General features: G+C 44.4%; 1 protein-coding gene across 2 annotated transcripts in view; it reads right to left on the reverse strand.

Annotated features, from left to right (window-relative positions):
- Positions 1-8,591: 8,591 nt before the first annotated feature.
- The window catches only part of Tmcc1 (transmembrane and coiled-coil domain family 1), a 120,211-nt gene continuing 101,190 nt past the window's right edge, over positions 8,592-27,612 (reverse strand). For both annotated transcript variants that reach the window (XM_059258433.1, XM_059258432.1), the window contains 2 exons: positions 14,523-14,658; positions 8,592-12,387 (listed from right to left, as the gene is read on the reverse strand). In XM_059258433.1, coding sequence (XP_059114416.1) covers positions 12,073-12,387; positions 14,523-14,658 — 451 coding nt within the window. In that variant the 3' untranslated portion in view covers positions 8,592-12,072. The remainder of the gene's footprint in view (positions 12,388-14,522; positions 14,659-27,612) is intronic.

Below are 27,612 nucleotides of genomic sequence, written 5' to 3' on the forward strand. Positions count from 1 at the left end.
TCATGTGCAAATACTCACCCACCTCCACATATTTGTAATTAAAAATATAAGGTCTGGAGAGATGGCTTGTTGCTTTAGAGCATGTACTGTTCTTTAGAGAGCCTGAGTTCAGTTCCCAACACCCAAGCTGGGTGGCTCACAACTGCCCATGACTCCAGCTTCCGGGGATTGGATACCCTCTTCTGGCCTCCATGGGCACCACACACACAAGCACATAACCACAAGTAGCACACACACATACACATTACTGAGAATAAAATGAAATTTAACAATCTTTTTATTTATTTATGTTTTTGAGACAGGGTCCCATTGTGTAGCCCTGGCTGTCCTGGAACTCGCTATGTAGAGTAGGCTGGACTCAAATTCATAGACAGATCCGTCTGTCTTTGCCTCTAGAGTAACTGAGGTTAAGGATGTGAGCCTCAAAAGAATTGAATTCTGAAACCAGATGCAGTGGGTGGACACTTGTGACCAACATGGAGGAGTGTGTGTGTGTGTGTGTGTGTGTGTGTGTGTGTGTAGTTCAAAGTTATCCTTAGCTATAGAGTGACTCTGAAGACAGCCTGGAATACCTAAGATCTCATTATCTTTTTTTATTTTTTAAAAAATTGTGAATTCTTGCCGGATAATGGTGGTGCAGGCCTTTAATCCCAGCACTTGGGAGGCAGATGCAGGTGGATCTCTGTGAGTTCAAAGCCAGCCTGAGCTACAGAGTGAGTTCCAGGACAGCCAGGGCTACAAAGAGAAACCCTTTGTAGGGTCCTGAAAAACCCAAACCAAACAAACAAAACAAAAAACCCCTGCGAATTCTTACCTTATACTGACTTTGCTTCCTAGTTTAGGAGGAGGAGGAGGTGGCAGCAGTGACCAACCGTTTACGTCCCCTCCTCATGACATCCACAGGTGACAGGCCAGAGCCTGCGTGCAGCATTTTTAACCAGCTGCCAATCAGGATGACATAAAAACTGGTCCCGTTCTGAAAGGCTGTAATTACCTTTAAACATGACTGGTCACCTCTCAACACCTTCAATAGCTTCTCTTGTGGCTGCACTGGAGCATGAGCATGGCATTCAGTGGCTATTTTTATTTTCCTTTTTTTTTTTTTTTGTTTTGTTTTGTTTTTTTCGAGACAAGGTTTCTCTGTGTAGCCTTGGCTTTCCTGGCACTCACTCTGTAGACCAGGCTGGCCTTGAACTCACAGAGATCGCCTGCCTCTGCCTCTCGAGTGCTGGCATTAAAGGTGTGTGCCACCACTGCCCGGCCCAGTGTCTACTATTTTTTTAGTAATTTTTTGGCAGTGCTGAGATGGGACCTAAGGCCTGTGAGTCCTGGTCAAGTGTGTAACCACTGAGCTGCCACCCCAGCTGGCCTTTACCGTCCCTTGCAGCTTGGTCCCCACTATGGCTTTTCACTTGACCGCCTGCTGCCTGCCTATTGATCAAGCTCCTCATCTTGGTCCCCTCACCCTGTGGTTTTCTGACACAGTTCCTCTAACTTATTCCAGCCTCTTCAGTTCTTTCTGCCCATCAGAACCCAGCACCTCAGGCTAGGGTGTGGCTCAGTGGTCGAGTGCTTGCCTAACACGTGTGAGGCCCTGAATTTGATCTTCCATCTCCTATATCCACTCCTAAACACAGTCAAAAACCAGACCCCAAACTGAAAAAAAAAATCCCTCCATTTCTCAGCCCAGTCCCTCTGAGCCTCACTGAGCCTGTCCCCATCACCCAGTCAGAAGGGTTTCTTCCTCTTCCTCCCACACATGGCTTCAGTCCATTATGACATGGCCCTGTCATGAGCTCAGCGCCCCGATGCAGGCCAGTCATGCACAGATTGCTCTATAGCTGTCTGTAGGGTCAGAGGGCACCAGCGGCTGCAATCACACCTGCCCCTGCTCCCCAGCAGTGGGACCCACTGAAATCCTGCCTCAGACAACCTGCAGAGAGATGGCCCAGCACAACCCAACATAGGACACTGTATAGTCCTTTTTCACTGTCTATCATGGGCCCGCTTTCTTCTTCTTCTTTTTATTTTTTTATTTTTTCCAAGTAAGGGTTTCTCTGTGTAGCCTTGATTGTCCTGGAACTCACTCTGTAGACCAGGCTGGCCTTGAACTCACAGAGATCCGCCCGCCTCTGCCTCCCAAGGGCTGGGATTAAAGGCATGTGCCACCACTAACTGATTGCTTTCTTTTAAAAAAAACTTACTGTGTGCATGTGTGTGTGTGTGTGTGTGTGTGTGTGTGTGTGTGTGTGTGTGTGCTCATGTGTGTGCATGTACGTTGCAAGTGTGTGTGTGTGCTTGCTCATTTGTGTGCCAAAATATACGTGTGAAGGTCAGAAGACAACTTTTAGAAGTTACGTTCTCTCCTCCTATGATGGGTTCCAAGGACTGGACTCAGGTGTCAAGCTTGTGTGGGAAGGAAGCACTTTTACTGGTTGACCTATCTCATCAGTACCTACTTTAAAAAAGTTTTAAAGTTGACCTTATAGATAAATCAGGGATGGCAGCAGATACCTGTAATTTGAGCACTCAAGAGGCATTTGTGTCTGCGTGTTCATATTTGCTTATATACTGTGTGTATGTATGCTTTTGTATTTGTTCATACACTCTGTATCCGCACATTTGCCATTGTGCATGTGTGGCAGTCAGAGGACAACGTGTGCGATGTGATGCTCTCCTACCAAGTGTTTTCTAGGTATCGCCCTCAGATCAGCAGGCTTAGTGGCGGGTGCCTGCATCCACAGGCACTGAGACAGTAATTTTCACCTGGACTTCTGCCGTCACTCAGAGGTTCTGGAGATGCAGAAGTTCTGAACTTGTCTATCACAGGACACCCAGCAGGTGCCAAATACAAACGGACTGGACATGTAAATGTAATTCTTACCTGATAATTGTCCTTATTGCTATAGTTTTATTATGTAAAAGTTAAAATCTTTCCTTTTTATTTAGACTAGAAGGGAGAAATGTTGTGGAATAATCTTTTTGTACGCTGTGAGGATTTGTCACTCAGATTGGTTTAATAAAAAGCTGAACAGCTGTACTGGCATAACTGGATGTCAATATGTAAAAGATTACAAATAGATCCATATCTGTCACCATGCACAAAACTCAAGTCCAAGTGGATCAAAGACTTCAACATAAATCCAGTTATACTAAACTTAATAAAAGAGAAAGTAGGAAGTACTCTTGAACGCATTGGCACAGGAGATCACTTCCTAAATATAACACCAGCAGCACAGACACTGAGCACAACAACTAATAAATGGGACCTCTTGAAACTGAGAAGCTTTTGCAGGGCAAAAGACATGGTCAATAAGACAAAAAGACAGCCTACAGAATGGGAAAAGACCTTCACCAACCCCACATCTGACAGAGGACTGATCTCCACAGTATATAAAGAACTCAAGAAACTAGACAGCAAAATACTGAACAATCTAATTTAAAAAATGGGCTAAAGAGCTAAACAGAGAATTCTCAAAAGAAGAATCACAAATGGCTGAAAGACATTTAAATAAATGCTCAACATCCTTAATCATCAGAGAAATGCAAATCAAAACGACTCAGAGATACCACCTTACACCTGTCAGAATGGCTAAGATCAAAAACACTAATGACAGGCAATGTTGGAGAGGATGTGGAGCAAGGGGAACACTCCTCCACTGTTGGTGGGAGTGCAAACTTGTACAACCACTGTGGAAATCAGTATGGTGGTTTCTCAGAAAATTGAGAATCAATCTACCTCAAGACCCAGTCATACCACTCTTGGGTATATACCCAAGGAATGTTCAATCATACCACAAAGATACATGCTCAACTATGTTCATAGCAGTACTATTTGTAATAGCCAGAACATGGAAACAACCTAGATGCCCGTCAACTGAAGGATGGATTAAGAAAATGTGGTACATATACACAATGGAGTACTACTCAGCAGAGAAAAACAATGACAGCATGAAATTTGCAGGCAAATGGATGGAACTAGAAAATATCCTGAGTGAGGTAACCCAGACTCAGAAGGACAAACATGGTATGTACTCACTCATAAGTGGATTCTAGATATAAAGCAAAGAACAATCAGACTGCAACCCACAGAACCTGGGAGGCTACATAGCAGGGAGGACCCTAGGATGACTGTGGCTCATAATAAGCTTTGGTTTTACTCAATTACTGAGCAAGCCTCAATCAAACATTTCACTATTAGGATAAGAATTTATACTGTATCAAGCTGATAACAGAAAAATAAATTAAAAAAAAAAGCTGAACAGCCAATAGCTAGGCAGGATTTTCTGGGCAGAGAGGATGCTGGGAAGAAGGGCAGAAATGTGGCGAGTTGCCAGCCAGAGATGGAGGAAGCAGGAAAGCAGCATGGGCTTACTCTACAGAGTACAGGTAATAAAGCCACGAGGCACAAAGTAAATTAATAGAAATGGGTTAAGTTATAAGAGCTAGTTAGAAATAAGCCTAAGCTATTGACTGAGCTTCCATAATTAATAAGAAGTCTCTGTGTCATGATTTGGGAGCTGGCAGGAAGGATAGAAAAATCTGCCTACATTCAACTGCCTGTAAACTTCCATTTGAATTGATCTGATGTACTCTTCTGGCCTCTGTGGGCTCTGCACTTATGTGCACAGGACACCCCTCCCCATAATTGAAAATTAATCTTTAAAAAGTCTGTTGCACCAGGCGGTAGTGGTGCACGCCTTTAATCCCAGCACTTGGGAGACAGAGGCAGGCAGATCTCTGTGAGTTCGAGGCCAGCTCTGGTCTACAGAGTGAGTTCCAGGACAGCCAGGGCTATCCAGAGAAACCTGTCTTGAAAAACCAAAAACCATCCGGCGGTGGTGGTGTACACCTTTAATCCCAGCACTTGGGAGGCAGAGACAGGTGGATCTCTGTGAGTTCAAGGCCAGCCTGGTGTACAGAGTTAGTTCCAGGACAGATTCCAAAGGCTACAGAGAAACCCTGTCTCGAAAACCCAGAAAAACCCAAAACCAAACCAAACCAAGTGTGTAGAGAAAGATTCATACTATACAAGAGCCAATCATGGAAGTCCCTCACCACCTCTCTTCAAACAACACTGGGGGTAGTGTAACTTGGAGCTTCTCTTCATTTACATATTTGTATACATAAAATGTCTCAACACAAATGGGAGACAATCCTGCTCCCCAACTGGCTGATTTCACTTCACAGAGATTATACAGGAAGCTAGACATTCTTCTGGAATGTTTACTGCACCTTTGTTTTTCTGTGGACCATTTGTTCATAAGCTTTGCCTACTTTTCTACTGAGTTCTTTGTGTGTGTGTGTAGAGGCCAAATGACCACCCCAGGTGTTATCCTCAGGTGCCATTCAACCTGGTTTCCTGACAGCTTCACTGGCCCAGACCTTGCCACTAACTTTGCTGGGCTGGCTGACCAGCAAGTCCCAGGGATCTTCCTGTTTCCACCTCCACAGCACTGGGATTACAAGTGTGTGCCACCACAGTTGGCATTTTTAAAAAGGGTGTTTTAGGGAATTCAGGTTCTCTTTATGACTGAGCATCTCCTAGCTCTCCAGTCAAATGTCTTCTCTCTTCTAGTCACACACAGCAGATGCTCATCTCCTGTCCAAAGCCTGCACAGGTCCATCCCCACTGCATGTACCATTCGATAATTCTGTTTTTTTTTTTTTTTTTTTTTTTTAAGTGTTGCCTATGGAACCCAAGGCCTTGTTAGGCAAGTGCTCCAGCACTAACCCACACCCTAAAGTTCTTATTCTTCAATGGAGTATCTTTATGTAGCTCAGGGTACCCTGGGACTAGATAGCTCAGACCGATTTTGAACTCGTTATCTTTTGAGTGCTGGGATTACAGGTGTCAGCCATCATTCTTGAGCAGTTACACAATCCCGTCTTCATGTTCCATACTTGGACAACTAGGTACCTGCATGGTGACTGGAACTCCCTCCATGTCAGCTGCCCTTGACTAAGCAGATGACAGTTTACAAGAGCGACAGCTATTTAGTGTGACCCAGAGTTCAAAGACAACACATTTGAACAACTCATCTTTCGGGTGAGGCAAGCCTCCAGCTGGCACACCCTCATCAGCCGCTCTATTTTTTGTATGTATGGCTTCTCAGGGATGTTTTCATACTCTCTGAAGTTTTATTCTATTTTTTTGTTGTTTGGAGACAAGCACTCATGCTGGCCTGGCTAGTTTTTTAAGTCTGTCTGTCTTTGTCTGTCTGTCTGTCCTCTCTTTCTTTTTCCTTATTTTTGAGATAGTCTCATTATGTAGATCAGATTAGCCTCCGAACTCACAGAGCTCCACCTGCGTTTGCCTCCCTAGTGCTGGGATTATGCTACTATGTCCGGCCTGCAATAAATAATAGATAGTAACAAATCAGATTCTGAAATTATGTCAGGCCCTCTGCACTGTGCAACCCTAGGGAGTGATGTCCACAGGCTCTCGGGGTGCATTCTACAACTCTACACATAGTAGGCTAGCCCATACTTCAAGAAGCTAAGGATACTCCCATAGCCATTTCTAAAGCTGTCACAAAAGGTGTCCCTTCCTGGTAGGATGAGGCTGGGTGAGGTGCTGTTAGCTCCCAGGTAGGTTGGGAAGTACAGACAAGGAAGGAAAGGAGGACACAGTCATCAACCTGTTGGGTGTCCTTCCGAACTTTGGCTTCTCTAGTTCGGGCTATGGCAGAAGTCTTAGTGAAAATTACTGTCTCTGGAGCCACTGAGATGGCTCAGTGGGTACAGGCACCCCCTACTAAACCTTAGGATCCGAGTTCCTTACCTACAAACACGTGGTAGGAGAGCACCAACTTCTGAAGTGTCTTCTGATCTCTACATGTGCTACAGCAAGTCTGTAAACACACAGTGTCAGAAAAAAACAAACAAAAAACCAAAAGGCAAACCACAAAATGACTATTTCTGGGGCTGGGATGTGACTATGGTTGAGTGCTTGCCCAGCATAAGGCGGTCCTGGTTCTATCCCCAGCTCCACAGAGAAATAAACTATGCCTTCTTTAACAAGCCCATAGCTAGGATTAGAATGGATAACAACTCTAAATTTTGAATGCCTAATGTCTGTTTCCACCTATCATAGTAAAGCTTTGAAATGACGGAAGACATCACTCTGCCAATTTTGGGGTCATTAGATGCTGAGTTGGGAGGTCAGTACTTGAATGCTCCTCCCCAAATCCTGAAGGTAGGTGTGTGTGTGTGTGTGTTTCTGTGTGTGTGGTGTATGTGCATATGCACACGGAGGCCAGAGATCAAGTTCAGGTGTCTTCATCAATAACTCTTTTTTTTTTTTTTTTTTTTTTTGGTTTTTCAAGACAGGGTTTCTCCATGTAGCTCTGGCTGTCCTGCTGGAACTTACTCTGTAGCCCAGCCTGGCCTTGAACTCACAGAGACCCTCCTTCCTCTCCCTCCCAAGTGCTGGAATTAAAAGCATGTGCCACCACCGCCCAGCTTCTCTACTTATTTTATTTTATTTTTTTGGTTTTTCGAGACAGGGTTTCTCTGTGTAGCTTTGCGCCTTTCCTGGAACTCGCTTTGGAGACCAGGCTGGCCTCAAACTCACAGAGATCCGCCTGCCTCTGCCTCCCGAGTGCTGGGATTAAAGGCGTGCACCATCACCGCCCGGCTATTCTCTACTTATTTTTTTGAGATCATGTGTGATGGCTTATCTTGGTTGTCAACTTGACTACATCTACAATCAACCAAAACCCAAGCAGCTGAACACACTTGTGAGGAAGAGGAGGAGGAGGAAATCTGCTTGAATGGCTCATTTGAGGTAGGAAGACCCACCCTAAATGTGGTCACACTCTCTGATGGCAGCCCACAGAAAAGGCCACGGAAGAAGGAAGCTTTTGCTTTTCTCCTACTTGCCCTTTCTCTCTGGCAAGTTCATCCATCCTGCCACTGAGACATTCCTTCACCAGTATTAGAGCCGACACAGGGATTTCAATGCATACTTAAGACCATTTGAAACATCCAGCCTTGTGGACTGAACAGCTACTGGACTCTTGGCCTGTCAAGGAGAGCCATTGTTGGATTAGCTGGACCACGGCCTGTAAGTCACTCTAATAAATCTCCTTTTAATATATATATTCATTCTATCAGTTCTGTTCCTCTAGAGAACCCTAATACACAGAATCTCTCACTGAACCTGGAGATTACAAATTTGGAGAGACTTGGCCAGCGAGCCCCAGGAATCTGTCCATCTCCCTCTCTACAGCACTGAAATTACGGAGGCATGCCAGCACACCTGACTTCTACATGGGTGCTGGGGATCCAACCACAGGTCATCATCCTTGTGCAGCAAGCATTGTACCAACTGAGCTATCTCCCCAGCCCTTGAAACATCGTCTTAACTACCAGCCTAAAGGAATCACGGGGAAATGCCAACCTGGAATGATGTCTGTAAGGTCCACGGAGTTGTGACAATTTCCTGGTTGTCAGTTATAGTTTCAAGATACTAGTGTGACAATCTCCCCCCTGCCCCCCAGCCCCGGCCCCCAAAATTTACAGACAGATGCATCTGCCACCAGAAATAGGGAATGCAGAAAGAAGGAACAAAACAAACCCAAGTCAGCTGGCAGGTTTCTAGCTGAGGTCTTTATTTTCATTTTATGTACAGCAAAGGTGCTGCTGAGACTTCACAGCAGCCAGACAGAACATAACTGAATTCTCTCTCAACAATTAGCAGCTTAAGATCTAGCAACTACAGTGTTAACGTTCACGCGTTCACAAGTATCGTCTCTTTACTCTGCGATTCGTGCATGTGAGTCTGTAGTCTTACACACTTGTATAAAACACACTTACAGTCTAGTAGTCAGCCCCTTCTGAGGGTATCACCTAGCATACACAACACACAGAAATGTTTAACTTGTAGAGTCACATTCAGAATCCCAGTTTTATTGGGGGTGGTGTGGGAACCATCACTTTGCCTGTGCTGGCTTCTTGATGACAGCATTTGGTTTTGTCTGAGATGTGTACTTTCCAAGGCTAGAAGGCCAGAACACCAGAGCTCACTCAGAATCCAGCATTCACTGACTACCTTAGAACACAAGATCAGAAACAAAACCAAAGCCAGTGAAGACCACACCAAAGCATGCCCACTGTCAGACCTGACTGGCGAGGAAGGCTTCACCCCACTGTTCTGGCAACAGCCGTTTGATGCCAGTCGGGAAGGGGCTAAAGAAGCACTGCAGCAATGGGTCCAACCGCACTTCTTAAGGAATAGAAAGCCTTCCTTGCCAGGATGCCCTGACTACACCAAGGACCTGAAACTGGAGCAGACAGCCATCAATGCAGAGTGATGGCCAACTCTAGAACCACAACAGTCACCCAGGCCAACACAGCCAGCCTCACTCACCCGGGCTAGGCACCAGCATGGACAAGGGAATCAAGGAATGCTTCACTTTAGCGGGAGTTTTTTTATTTTTGAAAATTATTTTCTTAAGGAAAAGAAGCATTAAATTGTGGGCAAGTTTCTCTCAGATCAAGTGCTAAACCACCAGAGCAAGGTGACTGAAGGGCTGTGAATAGAAAAAGAGAATCCAAGGATAGCCACAATTCCAAGAAACTCAAAGGCCAATAGGGATGGGCAGCAAAAAGTACAGGCAGGTAGGCAAACAGAAGTGTGTTACAAACAGCGTTGGGTGCAGACAACTGTAGGTCTAGTGAGTGAGCAGGGGTAAGACAGCGAGAAGCCACGGCAGGGCCTGTCCTGGACTGAAGGGCCTTCCCAAGACAGTCTGCTAGAGGAAGATGGGGAGTCAGCGCAGGTCTGTCTGTCTGTCAGAAGCTCCAGACTCTTCCTTCAACAGAAACTGCCATCAGGAAATTAGAGACAATTTCAGTTTATCAATCACAGTGACATTTGGGGGGCCTCCTGTGGAACTGTTAAAAAAAAGCCAGTGGGCTGCCACTGGTTCATCTCTCCCACAGCCCCACGGGACTCTCTTCTGTTAATTATAGCAGCGACTGCTTGTCCAACAAGGTCATAGTGTCCTGTGGCGTTCTTGCCTTGAAGCTGCAGTATTTTCAGGCAAAGTTAACCTTCTAACATAGGCTTGGGGACCATTTGTTTTGGCATGAATATGTGTTAGTTTTATTTATTTATTTATTTATTTTTGTCCCTGCTCTAGGTGCTCATTATGAGGTGAATAACAACCATCTGGGGATGGAGTGAAGACTGGGTACCTGAGTTAAAATATCAAAGTGAGAAGGCCAATTGGCCAAAGCAAAAGGAGGCTGGAACTGTTATGTAAACCATGCTTTCCAACAGACAGGGCATTGCTACCCTAGTTCTGAAAGAAGGTCCTGGTGTGGGGACATAGGCAAAAACACACTTCGCTTCTCTGTCCATCGCACAGTACACGACTCCTTTGCATCATGTGGGCACACAGGAAGAGGCCACTGGACATGGCATTTGTGACCTCCAATAATATGAGATTAATCAGGCTATTTTGCTCTGAAGGTTGAGTCAGGTTCCACCTGGGTCAGGGAACTGGCTGAGGGATGGGGGCAAAGCTCAGCTCCTCTTCCTAAAGTGTCTCTAAATAGCCACTGAGCAGTTAGTGAGTCAGTCTGGGTCAATAGGAAGCTTACAACAGTTTGCACCCAGAACTTGGGTCCTTGTAACCTGACATTTCCTTTTCTGCTTTTTGGGAGAATCACCTTCAATTGATCCTCTCAGGCAGACAGAATAAAGCTTTGAAGTTAAGGATGCTGAGGCCAAAATGCAGACAACAAGACTCCACATCACTTTGGTTTCGGTAATTAGGGGTGTTAAACAATAAATTAAGCAAACAAAGGGAGTTATTTATGACTCTCATAACATAGTAGCATTTTTTTTTTTCCTAAAGAGAATCCCAGCCCAAGGTCACTAAGTGAACATTTACTTGGGGGGGGGGGGCAAAATCCAGTCCTACCACACTATTCTGCTGAGATTGCACCCCCTCACTCTGCAAACCCCTCACCACTCTAACCATGCCAAGCCGGGGAGATGGTGCTGTATGTGTAGTAGACACCAGAGAGCTGGGGCAGCCACAGGGTGGCAAAGGGCAGCGCTGGCAGCAGTTTCCAACTCAACTGTTTCAAGACAACAGGGGGCAGCACGCTGAAATATCCACACGGCTTCATTTGAAAACATCACTGCTTTATTTCAAAGGAAAAAAAATAAAAGACCCTCCCAACCCAGTAACAACCCCCCGCCCCCGCAAACAAACAAAAAACCAAAACCAATCAAACAAAAATACCCCAATAATAATAACAATAATAAAAAATCCTATTAGAAATTATAAGGAAGCACTGAGAGTTTGAGTAGTACATTCTTCAAGTATGTTGTTCGGATTTTTTATTTTTAAGTTGGTAACTATACACATATAAAAAAAAAAACCAAACCTTCAAAGTGCGGCCAAGGGATTTTGCTTAAAGTTAGGATTAAGGGCTACTTCACAATACTGAACAGGACTGCACAGTCATCCTGTGGGCTTGATGCTCTTGCTTCCAATCCCGGCAGAGTTAAGGAAGGCGCAGGTTCAGAAGTCATCATACTTCAGGGTTAGCGTGAGAAAGCCTGGGAGATGCCCGTGTTCTTCCATGGCGGGGAAAATCCACCCTGAATCTAAAATTCCAACCTGGAATGTGGTGGGACTTCACAGTAGAGTTAGTCTAGACGAGGAGAGGAGCCCAAGCAGGGCAGGTGTTGGGCCTGGTCAGGTTTTTGCATCTGTTTAGTGGGTTTAGTGCAGCCCTCCAAGCCTCAATTCAGAATGCCCTTCAGTGTGTTACAGATTGTTGGTTCATGTTAAGGGACTGTTTCAGATTTGCATCCCAAGGAAAATCATGCTACATAAAAATGATCCAAGATTTTGCCCAAAAAACTTCTTGGATAGAATCTAAAAAATACTATTGCAATTGCGTCTCTTGAAGAAAAAAACATTATTCTAAATGTAAACAGATTCACTCAACTCTCTTGTAGAAAACCTCAGAGTGGGTAATGCTGCTGTCTAGCTCTCTTGGCATGCACTCGCCAGATGGTGAGGAGCACTGCTTTCTGGGCCAGCATCATCTGGGGGTTGAGAAGAGCCGGTCCACATAGCTGAAGAGGGCGTCCCAGTGCTTCCAGAGAAAGGCAATGAAAGCCACCAGGAATAAAGTGCTGAACGTCCTGTTGCGTGTCTTCATGAGAGGAACCACACAGTTGGCTACTGTGGACACAAAGACCAAGAGGACTGCCATGACGGCCAGGAGGATGTTGATGAGTTTGCCCAGAAGGTTTCGAGCCGTGGCATTCTCCAGCCCTTCCAGCTGCACCACCTGCTGCTGTTGCTGCTGCAGCTCCATCTTGGAGATGCGAGTCTGACAGGCCTCCAGGGCCTCCTGTGGGCCAAACAGGGGATGGTTAGGCTTCTGCTCTCAGAACTCTAGGGCTGACATGCCCTGGAGAGCCAAATGGACATTACTCCCATCCCCTCTACTGTACTCCTTGGGGAATAGTGATGGGGAACAGCAGACATACTTGGATTTATTTTGCCTAAAATTTACTTACTTACTTTATTAGTTTCTTTTATCACCAGAGTCTCTTGTATCTCAGACTGGCCTCATACTTGCTATATAGCTGAGATGACCCTGAACTTCTGATGTTTTTTGGCTCAACCTTCTGAATGCTGAGATCATAGGCACATGCTATCATTCAAGAATGGCCTAGCCTCAATTATGTGGTTTTTATTCTTTTAGAAATTTGGAGTCTAAGGTACACAAGCCACATGTACTTGTTTTACTTAAACAGTTTCTCAGTCTTCTTCTCAGTTCTAGTCCCTGTTGCTGTTGTAACACTGTCATACTAGTGTGTTTACTCTTTACCAGTATTTAAATATACATATGTATTTGCCTAGCATGGGGTTATTACAGGTATTTCTTACCATAATGTGCGTAGCATTCTACTGTAATTGATCCACAACGTATTGACTTTTTCCTCAATAGTGGGCCTTGATGATTATGCCATGTCAAAATATAGGGATCCACCTCATTTTTGTGTGTGTAGACATGTGCATGTGGACACGTGTGCATGTTCACGTGAAGGTCAGAAGACAAATGTGGTGTTGGTCCTCAGGTACCCTCCATCTTTTGTTTCAGACAGGGTCTCTCACTGGCTGCAACTGTGCCAAGCAGGCTAGACTAGCTGACCAGTAAGCTCCAAGGATCTGCCTGTCTCATATTGCCATTGCTGGGATTATAAGCACATGACATTATGCCTGGCTTTAAAATTATTATTATAGCATGCATGTATTTGCAGATCAGTGTGGGTGTGCCATTGCATAAGTGTGGAGATTAGAGGACAAATTTCAGGGATTGGTTCTCACCTTCCACCTTTATCTGGTTCTGGAAGTTCTGTTAGGCTCCATGGTAAATACCCTGAGTGTTCATACCGTGGGTATGCCACAGTTTGGGTCCCTCTTGGGGATTTTAAAGTTTTTTTTTGTTGTTGTTTTCTCTGATTTTTTTCCCACTCAAACAATGATGCAGTGAACACCTTTGATTGTGCTTCACTAACACACTACCTGGTGTTTTTAGGTCAAGACAATCGCTGATTGGAGAAAGGGAACTGTGACCTCAATGTAAGGAGGGCACACTCCCTTTCTAGGGCAATCTCTAAGGCAGATACTATGATGACACTTTACAGAGGGCATTAAAGTGACCTACTCCCGCTAAGGCCAAGCCTTATGTAAAATTTACCCTACAACTCAGAAAAACAAACTTCATCCCTTAGCTAGGACAGACATCCTCCCATGGCAACCACTGGCTGGAACCCTGGGATTTTCCAGCCTTGTCTTCAATGGGTTCTGGTTTCCTGGGATGTGAGGCAAGGCCCAGACATCAGGCTGAAGCTAGTTCAAGAATGGATAATGGATGCTGCTCACTCCAGAACTACCTTGGGCTGAAAAAATAAAAATGTAAACCATTTGCGGGCCTAAAGAAGTTGGCAGCAGCTGGCAAACAGTCAGGCCAGTGGGTTGATTCCTCTGGGTGGGTGCACTACAAGCCCCTTTTCTCCACATGAGCTCCTTTCAAATGCTTTCACAAAAACCACTATGACCTCTGAGAAAATCTCCACAGAAAACAGAATCAAGTGAGTGCTCACCTTCAATTTCACTGCTGGGATTTCTCATAAACAAACAATGGAAGATTTTCATCAACTGTGTGATGTGCCACCTGTTAGAGAGCAGGCACAAAAGCCCTTTCCAGAGAAGCAGAAGATAGGCAAGACGGCCAGAAGCCCCACCTGGGCAGCTCCAGGCAGCAACCAGCAGATGGGACGCTCTAGTTTTTCTAGACTGAGACTGCTCTGTCCTAAGACATTTGCCAATATCTAGAGCATGAACTTTTGAAAAAGGTACCTGCATTGTGTTGAAGGTAGGTGTGCTGCAACTGATAAGAGCTTTTCTTGATTCTCTACCCTTATGTCTCTGTCCATTCTCTTCCTTTCTTCTTTCTTACTTATTAGTCACACTAACCTGGATGTCCCGGGCCCGTTCATAGGACTGATAGGCAATTTTCTCTTCCATGCTGGCCAACTCTTGCTTTAAGTTCAGGATCTCGTTCTGGTGGAGCTCTGTCAGGTCATTCAGTTGCTCTTCTAGTCGTTCACATCTAAGAAATGGAGAAAGGTTGGACTTTCAAACATTCTGCATCCTCCCTCATATAATTTAGATCAATTCCCAAATCTATTCTACAAAATGCAACAGAAACACAGAGCGAGAGCAAGCCTGGGGTACTGTGTGCCAGCAGTTGCGGCTTTCAGTCTCCAAAAAGGCAGCTGTACAGAGCCATCCTACAGCATCCGGGCTTTTCAGTTTTCTCCACAGCTCTCCCGGTTTAGCTCTGCACACCTGTGGAGCTGAGGCAGCTCTTACTCTGCTTTGAGTGTGGGAGAAGCAAAACTAAACACTTCATCAGGAGAGAAAGGGCACTAATGGAAACAGACCTTCTAGCTGTCAGAAGTGACTTATTTCAACACCAGATGAACAATAACTTACTTACCCAGATGTTTGTGATTTGGAGCCCCAGAAAGCCAGAGCCAGAGGGATCCATCATCCTCATGGCCAAGCAGTGCTTGGGACATTTGTCAACAGACGTTTATTGAGAGTCTGCTGCATGCTAGGTATGTTCAAAGTACTGGGACATTGTAGTAAGCAAGAGGAAGCACTTGCCTTCCATTTATTCTACAGAGAGAAGGGAGACAGAAAAACACCAATAGGATTTATGTAGCCAAGACTGGCAGATAGCCAAACATATGGCAGTGCCTACTGACACTGGAGGGTCAGAGAAGACTTCTCAACTCTCTTGAAGAATGAGAGAAAAAGCTTGAATGATACAGACAGAGGCTTAGAAGATGAGGAGGTTGAAGATGTGTAAGGAAGGACCTCACTCAGAAGGAGCAGAAGAACAAACTTGTCAAGACAAGAATGAGGTCGGCATGTGTAAGGGCTGGAGCAGGCCAGGGAAGCTACAAAATGGGAAGAATAGAGAATGGTCCTGGAAGGCTAGTTTTATTTATCGATTTATCGTGTATCTCTAGTTTTCAGGAGCGCGTGCATACACACATACACACACACACACACACACACACACACACACACACACACACACTCTACATAAAGGTTTAAGGGAGATCATCATAGATTCTAGGTAGAAAAAAAAAACACTCAGAAAGAAATATGTAGAATAACTAGATTCTGGATAGCTGGGGAAGGGACCCAAAGAAGACAGTGTTTAAGGAAATGAGCTGTCTGGTAGTGGTGAAGAGGATAGATGATGTTGGCAGTGTGTGGAGTCCTAGGAACCAAAGGGCTTCCAAGAGAAAGGCCAAAGACAACACATTAAAACACCGAGACAGGGCAAAGGAAGAGAGAGAAACTACCTCCAGCTCCTGCTGAACAGAATGATGTCCTTCCTGTGTCAGAGCAGTTGGGCAGGGCTCATGCCACAGGGAAAACCACATGTGAAACTCAAGGGACTTCTATTAAAAAAATGAAAGGGAAGCTGGGAGCACGGCACGGTGCCTTCCCTCGAATCCCAGGTGCTAAAGAAGCTGCTGAGATAGGAGGATTCTAAGTTGGAGGCTAGTCTAAAAACCAACCAACCACCACTGTGCCAGAGTACCATTAAAATATTTAGAACTCCTCCTTTCTTTCCCCATTCTCCCTCCTCCTCCTCCTTTTGGTTGCACAGGGGATGGAAGCCGTCACTCTAAATGCCAGGCAAGGCCTCTGCTACTGAGTTACAGCTATAACCGTACTCTTATTTCTAATCACACCTGTGGTGTACAAACTTCGTTTTGTTTTGTTTTTTTAAAGCCCAGGATGGTCTTGAACTTGTGATCCTTTTGCCTCTGTTTATGAATTCTAGGATTATTGGCATCTATTACCATGCCTGGCTATATCTACTTGTAAGGAATACAAAGAATTTCTCCAAGGTAATTTTATGTTGCAGCATCTGTGTTTCCCTTGTGTCTCTGTGCATCTTTGCATGTGTGCATTCGTATGCATGTGTTGTCTGTCTGTCTGTAAGTAGTCCATGAGCAAATGTGTGGATGCCAGAGGAGGGCCATAGGTATCCTATTCTATTCCTCTCTGTTTTATTCCCTTAAGATGGGAGTTTCTCACTGAACCTGGAGCATGTGGTTTCAGCTAGATGCCTGGCCATTAAGCCTCTGGGGTTCTTCTGTCTCTGTTTCCAATAGAACTCAGGTGACATACATCCATGCAGCCACATCTATCTCGACAGGGTCTCACTATATAGTTCTGGTTGGCCTGGAACTCACAGATTCCCCAAGTACTGGGACTAAAGGCATGAGCCTTAACGACTGGCCTCATACCTATCTTTTGACTTGGGTGGTGAGGGTCCAAACTCAGTTTCCTCATATTTGCACAGCGAATGCTCTTAGAGTCACCAGCCCATCCTCCAATGCTATCCCTTTTAATAATCATGTAATAAACAATGATTATATTCTATTAAATCCTATTCCTTAAGAAATGAACATTAATTTAAGGAGTGATAGTCTGACTCTTTTCATTATGTTATTAAGTCCTATTTAGGTCTCCTTTACCCTTTATAGGCATCTCTGATGTGCTTTCCTTCATGCCTGTCACAGAACAGTACTGTGACATATGCTGACATATACAACTAAATTGATCTTTGTGGGGCTCTGCCTTTTCATGTCATCTGTTACCCAGGGACTCAGGAACAGGTGTCAGCTATAAGTTTCTATTACCTTTTTTGTTTGTTTATTTGTTTTTCGAGACAGGGTTTCTCTGTGAAATAGTCCTGGCTATTCTGGAACTCACTCTGTAGACTAGGCTGGCCTTGAACTCACAGAGATCCGCCTGCCTCTGCCTCTCAAGTGCTGGGATTAAAGGTATGCACCACCACGGCCTGGCTATACTATCTTTTTGAACTCTTTTTTTAGTAGTGGTGGTAGGGGTGTGCTAGAACTCAGGGCCTTACCCATACTAGGTGAGCACTCTATTAGCCTACTGTTGTGAGAGTGTGACTTTCTTCATTATCTTTGTTTACCAGAAGGGTGCTGAAACTTAAAACTGGACTTCCTAACTGCCGGTTTGGCAGGGATAAAGCTCAGTGGTAGAGTGTACTTATTAGGTTCTGGTACAACCCAACACCAAAAACCAGACTAATTCCTTTTTTTTTTTGGAGCTGAGGACTGAACCCAGGGCCTTAGCAAGCGCTCTACCACTGAGCTAAATCCCCAACCCCAGACTAATTCCTTAGCTATGGTCAGTAACTAGGACTGGGCAGGGAGCAGGGTAGTGGTGTTTAGTAGAGTGCATGGTGACAGGGCTGTATCACAACCTCTTGGCCCATAGCCTGTACACACTCCTTTAACCCCAGAATTTGGGAGTTAGAGACAGATCACTGTGAGTTCAAGGCCTGCCTGGTCTATAGCGTTCCAGGACAGCCAGAGCTACATATGACACTTTGTCTTGAAAAAAACAAAAAACAAAAAAAAACAAAGCAAAACCCCAAAAGATTACTGGGAAGTTTTACTTGGAATTAAATGTGACTCATGTGCACCCAGAGCAGAACGGAAACAGCAACCAGAGAGGCACGGAAGGAGCCAACTGCTGGGAGGGTGGAAGGTATTATCTTCCCCTCAGAAGCAGCGGTTAAAATTCAGAGGTCCCAAAGCTACCTGCTAAAGAACAAAGTGAAGGAGGAAAGATGTGAATCCTGGTTTGTTTGACTTTAAAACCTCCATTTAAAAACTCTATACTCTCATGCCATTTTGAAACTAGTCAAGAAACCAAACAAGCCGTAAGGATTATGTTAATTACATCACCAGCCTGCAATGGCATCCCAGGTTAAAAAGCGGGTGTGCCCTCTGTGCATTCTCTTCCTTTCTGTACTCTCTCCTTCTGTTCTCTTCCTTCCACGCGGTCTCTCTGTTTCAGTCCCCCCCCCCCCCCCCCCCCCAATAAAGCTCTGGAAAGGTAACCATGGCTTGTGATTCTTCTGATCAGCACTCTCCGCCGCCGCCGGCATGGCCGCTGCAGGTGGCGGCCAGCCATGAGCGCTGCAGCGTAACCAATACAAGCTCCCTTAAAAAGTAAGAAATCTGAGTTGGCTTAACAGCGGTTCAAGTCACACAGCCACGGTGGCTCTGTTGACATGATGGTTTAAAGACTGACAAGGAGAAGATGGCTGAATAAAAGTCTAGACAGATTCAGATTAAAAAGAGAAAACCAAGTGTTAGCAAGGATATGCATCTGGTAGACCCATTCTGTTCTGCTGGTGAGAACTTTAAAAAGTTAAACAAATAATTCTCATAAGGCCTATATAATACCACTCCAGGTGCATAGAGCAGAGAAATGGAACTTCTTTGCACATAAAACAGGCCCAGCGATGAGCTCACAGCACCATGCTACAGTATCCTAGAAATTTCCAGATTCTGTATCCTAATGTGTTTGCAACTTGCTGTTCTTCACTTGCTGCTCAGAGTCAGGATATGAAACAGAAATGTAAAAGGAATGTGCTTTTCAACTACCTGTTCTCAGTTCCCAAACCCTAGCAAACAGGCTGACTTCTGCCTTCATCCCCCAATGTGGCTACTAGAGACTGTTCGCTGGGACAGGAAAGTGCACATGATCTCTTCTTTCTATTTTCACCCAACTTTCTAAATATAGAAGTCATATATAGAGGTGTATAACTGTAATCCCAGCACTTGGGAGGCTCAGGTAGGAAGACTGAATGGTGCACGCCTTTAATCCCAGCACTCGGGAGGCAGAGACAGGTGAATCTCTGTGAGTTTGAGGCCAGTGTGGTCTACAAAGTGAGTTCCAGGACAGTCTCCAAAGCTACACAGAGAAACCCTGTCTCTGAAAAACAAACAAAACCCCCCCAAAACAAAACCCCAACCCCAAACCAAACGAAAAACAAAACACAAAAGGGCAGGCACCACATAGCTCAGTTGGTAGAATACTTACCTAGCATGCATGAAGCCTTTGGGGGTCCATCCCCAGCACTACAGAGTGAGTGAGTGAGTGAGAGAGAGAGAGAGAGAGAGAGAGAGAGAGAGAGAGAGAGGAGATAGATAGATAGATAGATAGATAGATAGATACACAGAGAGAGATACAGAGAGACAGAGAGAGGGAGGGAGAGACAGACAGACAGAGAGAGGGGCGGGGGAGAGAGTGTGTGTGTGTGTGTGTGTGTGTGTGTGTGTAGTGGTTGACATCCTGGGCACATGGGAAAAAAAGGTCAGAAAGGCTCAAGGTCATCCTTGGTCATTTTGGGAATTTAGAGGCGAGCCTGGGCTACCTGAGACTCTGTCTCAACAGACAAACAAACAAACAAAAAACCCCAAATCATTAAAAACAAAATTCCCCAAACTATGTTATCCTAGAAGGGCAGTTGTGAGGATTGGGGCATTCTCTGGAAGGAGCCTATGATTTCTTTTCTTTCCTTTTTTTTTTTTTTTGGTTTTTCGAGACAGGTTTTCTCTGTGTAGTTTTGGTTCCTGTTCTGGATCTCACTCTGTAGACCAGGCTGGCCTCAAACTCACAGAGATCCGCCTGGCTCTGCCTTCTGAGTGCTGGGATCAAAGGCGTAAACCACTGCTGCCCGGCTCTAATTTGGCCTGATGGCATCTGCCTGGCCCCACTGCCCACTCTTAGGGCAAAATCAACAGCAGAGAAAGCATTTTGCCTTTATGCTGAGAAAGGAGGACATAAAGTTTAAGTCTAGCTAACCTGGGTTATATCATTTCAGGCCAAGCTGAACTGCATAGTGAGACTGTCTCAAAACTAAATAATAATAATAATAATAATAATAATAATAATAATAATAATAATAATAGGCATCTTGTTTTTACCAATAGTATCTGGCCAGAGAGCTGAAACCATAATTTATTTTTGTTTGAGACAGTCTCCAGCCTTGGCTGGCCCTCAACTCCTTATGTAGGGAAGGATGACCCTGAACTTCTGATCCTCCTGACTCTGCCTACTGAGCGTTGGATTTGCTGGTGGGAACCCAGGGCTGTCATGCATGCTGGGTAAGCACTCTATCCATATCCCCAGCTCCAGATATGGTTCTTATTTTATTTTATTATGCACTGTGTACTAGCTGATGAGTTAATCCATGTTTTGGACTCAAATTCTGCAGCTCACTAGTTTGAGAGACCCTGTCACACTGCAAAGAAAAAAAATCTCCCTACTTAAAGCAAAATCATGCCGATGAGGAGACAGCTGGCAAAAGCCTGGGAGAGGCAGTCTGAGCTACAAGACTATGCAAGGCTTTATTTCTCTCCTTTGTGACCTCAGTCACCCTTAACAATCTTTAGAAGGGTGTTTCAAAAAGACTGCTTGGGCTGGCACGGTGGCTCAGTGGGTAAAGTACTTGCCACCAAGCCTGATGTCTTGAGTTCTATTTCTAGAACTTCCACGGTGAAAGGAGAGACTAAAACTACTGCAGGTTGTTCTCTGTCCTCCAACCATATGTAGTGGCAGTAGGCCTCCCTCAGCAACACAGTAAGTATATGTAACAACAACAGCAACAACAACACTGCTTGCTTGTTACACGGTCTCTAGAAGTTACGATACCACTGTTCACTGGTTCGCACTTATTTATTTATTTAATTCTTATGTCTCCATTTCTCTCCATGTTCTCAATTTTACTTAGAGTTTTCACTGCTTCCGGCAACTCTATTTTTCTTCTATTCTATCATGAAAATGGCCTACTGGGTACATACCCTCTCAACTTTAGATGCAACAAGCATCTGTTACTTCTTATTTTACTGGGCAGATGTCACTCCTGCCATTTCCCTGGTTCAAGTTGGCTTCATAATACAACTTATTCTATCTCTGGCCACTTGCTTCCTTTCTCCCACAGCATGCTTTTTGCATACACATAAGGGAGGATGTCTCAAGCCAGTTTTAACTGGTCTTTGTAACTCCAGAGAGCTTAGGAGAAACTGCTAATTTATGTCTCTGCAGAAATGAGTCCATCAGCAGTTGAACAAATTACTGGTGAATTCATGGGAAAGTGCCAGACAAATCTCCTCAAGCTAAGATTCATCCTAAAGGAGAAGTCATGTCTAGGAACAATGTCTAATGTACGTTAGCAGTGAGTTAAACAGCAAAGTATCATTTGGACTAGTAAGACTGAGCGCCCTTCTCAGTTCAGCAGCTGAGGCAGATAAACTGGTCAGGAGACTTGCAAGGCAGTGTGCAAAGCTGTGGAATTCAGGGTGAAGCAAGATGCTGTGGGCAGGTTTGACATGGCCCCAGTAACTCCTCAGAACTAACCAGTGTGAGTTTCCTTTTTCATGTCAAACAATTACCTGGAAAATGAGGCCATTATCGTATAGCTAAAATCCTACTAAACTCGTAAAACAGGTGTTTCTCGTTAGCACAGAAACACCACTAATCAGCAGGAAGCATCAGGGAGGAAACTGAGCAAGCCATAGAAGTCTTTCCAAACTCCTAGGCACAGAGAGTTTGGCTAAACACCCTGGTTGGTGTCTTTCTTGGAATGCAGATCTTCTAGGCTGGGCTCAGTTCACTGCCTTGTTATAAAAACACTTCCCCAAGCTGTGTGTGTGTTTGCACACTTGGGGGAGGCTGAGGCAGGAGGATCATGACTGAGGCTAAAGACTGTCATAAACAAATATGAAATTACACTTAACCCTAGTTTTTCACCCAGAGCTCAGGAGTTTGTTGCTCAGTTCCATTCACACTCCTGTTTCCTGTTTTAAGGTTTTATTGTCTGCATTTTTTCTGTATTATTAACCACATTCAAAGTCTGTACAACAAAGAGGAAGAACACTGTATCAGCTCCTGACCTGCTACTCAATTACTAAGGCACAATTCCTATCACTTGGCACTAACATTTTTACTGACACTGCCTTAGTTAGGTTCTGGTCTGAAACAGGCTGAACAGAAGGGCTCAGTACAAATGCTGTGGTGTTCTCTTTGGGTAAGGAGTGGGTGTGGAGGAATTCAGGATTCCATCTAATTGAATTAATCATCATGAGCACCAACACATCCAAATACTGATCCTTGACAGTAACAAAGGTCACTACCCTCCCTCCACATAGAGATTTACAAAGCTATTTCTGCCAGCACCTTCATTCCCTCCCAGGGAGCTCACTCAATTCCATGAGTAAGGAGACAAGAGGCAGAGGACCTCCTCAAGTTTCTTGAAACTCCTGTTAGTGAGGCAGGCAAGGGTCTGACTCACTTTGCCCTGCCTCAGGCTTTACATGTGTTTATCTGTTGTCTCCCCACCTCCATTACTAACCAAATCAAGGGTCAGAGAAGAAACAGTTCCATCTTCTCACTAAACATCCAGTCAACCAAAGGGTAGGTGGGAGGGAAGGGGGAAGGGGAGCTGTGTCCCGCCTTTAACATACCTGCTTTAAAAACCAAGAACTCCCTTTAAGGAGGTCTACCCACCCCCACCCCAAGGATGCTGAGCAGGCATTTTCTGGACAGCTAGGATGGGGTGTACTCTAAGTACTGTGCATGACTCTAGCAGGCCATCTCTTGCAACTCAGCCTGGACAAAGTTAGCATGAGACCAATAACCTCATTTTACGGAGTTTTATTCAAAGCTCTTTCCTAAATCGCTTCAATTCAAAGGGACTCTAAACACCTAAACATGGCTTCATCTTCACTATCAGCAAAGAAGAAACCTGAACACTAAGTTGTTTTTTAAATAAAAATTGCTGTGTTTACAATGCATTGGTCATGTCCAGAGTCTCTGGAGGTAAATAACTCATATAACTACTGATCTTGGAAGTGTTTTTGGTCTCTGGACTGGGCAACACAGCAGCTACCTTCTTTGATCAAAGATAAACCAGGGACTCTTCTGGGATAAATTCCTGATGAATGAAAAACTAGGTGAGTGCCCAGGCTGGGAGCTTCAATCTAAAGCATTACCTTTTTTGGGTGTGGCTCAAAAATTTGGAGTCACCTTGAGAGCCTGCGATGCTCCTTTGGTTGGGCAATAGGTTAGTAGAGCAGATGCATGATAAAAACTTGTGGAGCAGGTTCTGAAACACATGAACTGACACATACAAGGCAAATACAGGAGCAGACTCCTGTACCATTTCCCAAATGAATTTGGGACACATAGGTAGATGTTTGACCAGAATGGAGAGGCACAGATGAGGAATATGACATGGGAGTGTGAACAACTCCTGCCTTTGCTGGAGAAATGGGTAATATGGCTTATATCTTAGGATTTCACTGTGTGAAGCTTGAAAGGAGGCTAGGTAACAATGAACTAGTTTGTAATCCTAGCACTTGCAAGGCTGAGGCAGGATGATTGAAAATTTCAGCCAGTCTGGCCTACATATCAAGACCCTGTCTCAAAAAGGGGAGCATAGCACAGCATTAGTCCCCTAAGAATCTAAGGGTAAATAGTGCATTTTCTTAATACATGAAATAAGAGATACTCAAAGAATATTAGAAATGAAATCTACAGATTCAGTCTGGCAATGTGGAGATTAGGTAATGCCATGTGTGTAACATCCTGGAACACCTGGAAAAAACATAGACAACATTTATTGAACTTCTTAGCATGGTGATGTGGTGATATTTTATTTGTGCAACCCAATAAAGTTTATCTGAGGATTAGAGGAAAAAGCCAGCTACTATATTAAACAAAAAAGTCAGGCAATGGAAACACACCCTTTAATCCTATCACTTGGGAGGCAGGGATCTGTCTAGATCTCTGTGAGTTCAAGGCCACACTGGGAACAGAGCCAGGTGTGGTGGTACACACCTTAAATTCCAACACTAGTTAACCATGGAGGTCTGGAGGTCTGTACAGACAGACAGGAAGTGACAGAGCTGTGCAGGAAGAAGTAATGATATAACAGAGAGAGCAAATGATATAGCTGAACAGAAAGGTGCTGTGGATATCGTTCTGTATAAATAAAACACTGATTGGCCAGTGGCCAGGCAGGAAGTATAGGCGGGACAAGGAGAGAGGAGAATTCTGGGAAGTGGAAGGCTGAGTGGGAGAGAGACTGCCAGCCGCCGCCACGACAAGCAGCATGTGAAGATGCCGGTAAGCCACAAGCCACGTGGCAAGGTATAGATTTATGGAAATGGGTTAATTTAAGATATAAGAACAGTTAGCAAGAAGCCTGTCATGGCCATACAGTTTGTAAGCAATATAAGTCTCTGTGTTTACTTGGTTGGGACTGAGCAGCTGTGGGACTGGCGGGTGAGAGAGATTTGTCCTGACTGTGGGCCAGGCAGGAAAACTCTAGCTACAGAAAGGCATATAGGTGTGGGTATATGGGAAGTAGGTCTCTTTGGAGAGTGAGGTGTCGGTGAGGTGAGGTTAGCTTGTGGCTTTTCCCTATTCCTCTGATCTCTCAGGTTTTCACCCCTATATCTGGCTCCAGGTTTTTATTTAATAAGACCATTTAGCAATTTGTCTACATGGTGATGTGTGTGCCTGTGCATGTGTGGTGTTGATGGTAACTGATTTCAGGACCTTGCACATGCTAAGCATGTATTCTATTATTGAACTAAACCCTGAACACTGGGTTTCTACTCTAAAGCAAGCACCTTACCAAGGTGCTTCCATGTACATGATCTCTTTTCTCCTCCTCACTCTCCTTTTCTTCTTTCCCTCTGTCTCATTTAATAACGGTTACAACCCTTTTTTTTTTATAAATATCACCTTGTTTCGATAGGCAGAGAAACTGAGGCTCAGATGAGTTATATGATCTATTCAAGGCCATACAATTAAGACATATTAGAGCTGGCAAGCTTATCCAGGTCTGATGAATTAGTAGGTAACTAATTTCTTCTCTCCTCCCATACTCCTTTTCTATATCTCTTTAATAGATAAGCTGGGAAGAACACATCGGTGAATATCTATGTACAGCAGGTCTTAGCTTTCACAAGAATATCTCTGAACCCACCTCTATATGTAAAAGGCTAATTTGATCCCAATTGTCTTGGTTTCTATTTAAAAGTTATTGTTTAAGTATAGCCTACATATTCTCTAGAGATGCTGATCAATTTTCAGTTGATTAACAGTTGAAATCAGGGGTTTAAAACAACTAAATTTAAGCATATCCAGTGACAGTGAAACCATGTTTAAACAACCACTTACATAGTTAGCACAGCCTGGCCTGACTAGTCAGCCAAGTTACTCAATGTTCTACTGCACGTGATACTGTTCTTTCTCTAACTTATGCTATTGTGACTCAGTGTGATTTAAAATATCCTTGGACTTAATACAAATATTCTCAGAAGCTGATTCCAAAGCAATCTCCTCAAAATTGGAGGTTTTCAAATTACATTGCTGCCCATCGACACTAGGAAGGCTCCTGCCCACTTTACATAGCACTGCTTGCACCAGCAGCAAACACAAAATTCCTAACAAAAAAGCAGCCAGGAGCTCCCAGGAGAGCTTTCCAGCCTTCTTAGTGTCAATGCATTCTGTCTCAGCTGAACCTACCCTCTACCACTCTGTTAACCAGCATACCACTCTGAGAACAAGCCTCGTCCTCTCAGTTGCTATTGGTAAATAAATGCATATGAAATGATTTTGCTGGGGGACATGATAAAGTCACATATCTTTCCCGGCCTTAGTGTATGCATTTATAATCAGGTTCAATTATATACTGAACTTCACTTCTCCTCTGAGTAGTGCTTTGAACCCAGGAGCCACCAGCAAACCTATGCTAATACTTTAAAGAAGTGACAAAGTGAGCGGGACAAGAAAATTTGAAGTCTATAGGAATCCTATCTACAACTTAAGACCTTATTAAACCTCATTCCCTTATCCCCTACACATGGACCTCACTCATAATTGAAAACCCTATGCAGGGGCTAGAGAGATGGATCAGTGGTTAAGAGCATTGGCTGCTCTTCCAAAGGACCCAGGTTCAATTCCCAGAATCCACATGTCAGCTCACAACTGTCTGTAATTCCAGTTCCAGGGGATCTGACACTCTCACACACACAGACAGACAGACAGATATGTAGGCAAAACACCAATGCACATAAAAATAGATAAAAAGATGGTTTAGTCAAAACAAACAAACAAACAAACAAACAAACTGCAAAGTTCAGTGACTCACATCTAGTTCCTCTCAAAGGGTGAAGTGGAGCCTTAGATGTAGGCTCTGCTATCATGGCTGCCCAGGCTGTGGGTACAAGTGTGTGGGTGGAGACAGAGGAATCAGAACACCGGACCATTGCAGAACTAAGCAGCCTTCTCCAGAGATGACTGGGGCAGAACACAGGAGAAGCACACTAAGAAAGCAGCACTGCTGAGAAAGGCTCTGGAAGGGAAGAATGGCTGCTGGGTTACGAGGAGATCTCACTACCTACCTACACTGCTGTATTAGCTTTTGAGAAACTGCACAGAATTTTATATACTGTACTCAAAAGAGCAAGTCAAACTTTAGTAAACAGACACACACTCTGACCTTGGAAAAGCCTGCTAGCACCTCTAGTGCAGTCATGAGTGCTTCTCAAAATTACAATGGGTTTTCAATCACACAGATATCAGGGTTGAGCTTGAAAAACCTGTGTTAAAAAATGACACTGGATTTGAAGTGAGGTAAAGTTGTGCCTTTGTTGTTGACCTTCAGCAAATTTAAAAAAAAAAAAAAACACTGGCTGGGTGGTGATAGCTTATAACTTTAATCCCAGCACTTGGGAAGCAGCAGAGGCAGGTAGATCTCTGAGTTCAAGGCCAACCAGGTCTACAGAGTGAGTTCCAGGATAGCCAGGGCTAGACAGAGAAACCCTGTCTCGAAAACCAACCAACCAACCAACCAACCACCCACCCACCCACCCACTCCAAACCACCCCCACATTGACCCTCAATTTCCTCAACTGTAAAATGGGCTAACCCAGCCCACCTACAGGTTGCTGTGAGTGTGAGTGAATGTGCATCACAACAGTTCAGCAAATTCTAAAAGTGGTAGTGTTATCACATGTAAATCATCATTATCATCACCATCATGTAACAAGGTAAAACACTGGTTGCTGCCCTGCTCAGGGGCTGGTAAATCATAGAAACACAAAAGATAAGACACTGGAGCAGTGTGTCC

The sequence above is a fragment of the Peromyscus eremicus genome, chromosome 3, assembly GCF_949786415.1.
Source record: "Peromyscus eremicus chromosome 3, PerEre_H2_v1, whole genome shotgun sequence".
NCBI lineage: Eukaryota > Metazoa > Chordata > Mammalia > Rodentia > Cricetidae > Peromyscus > Peromyscus eremicus.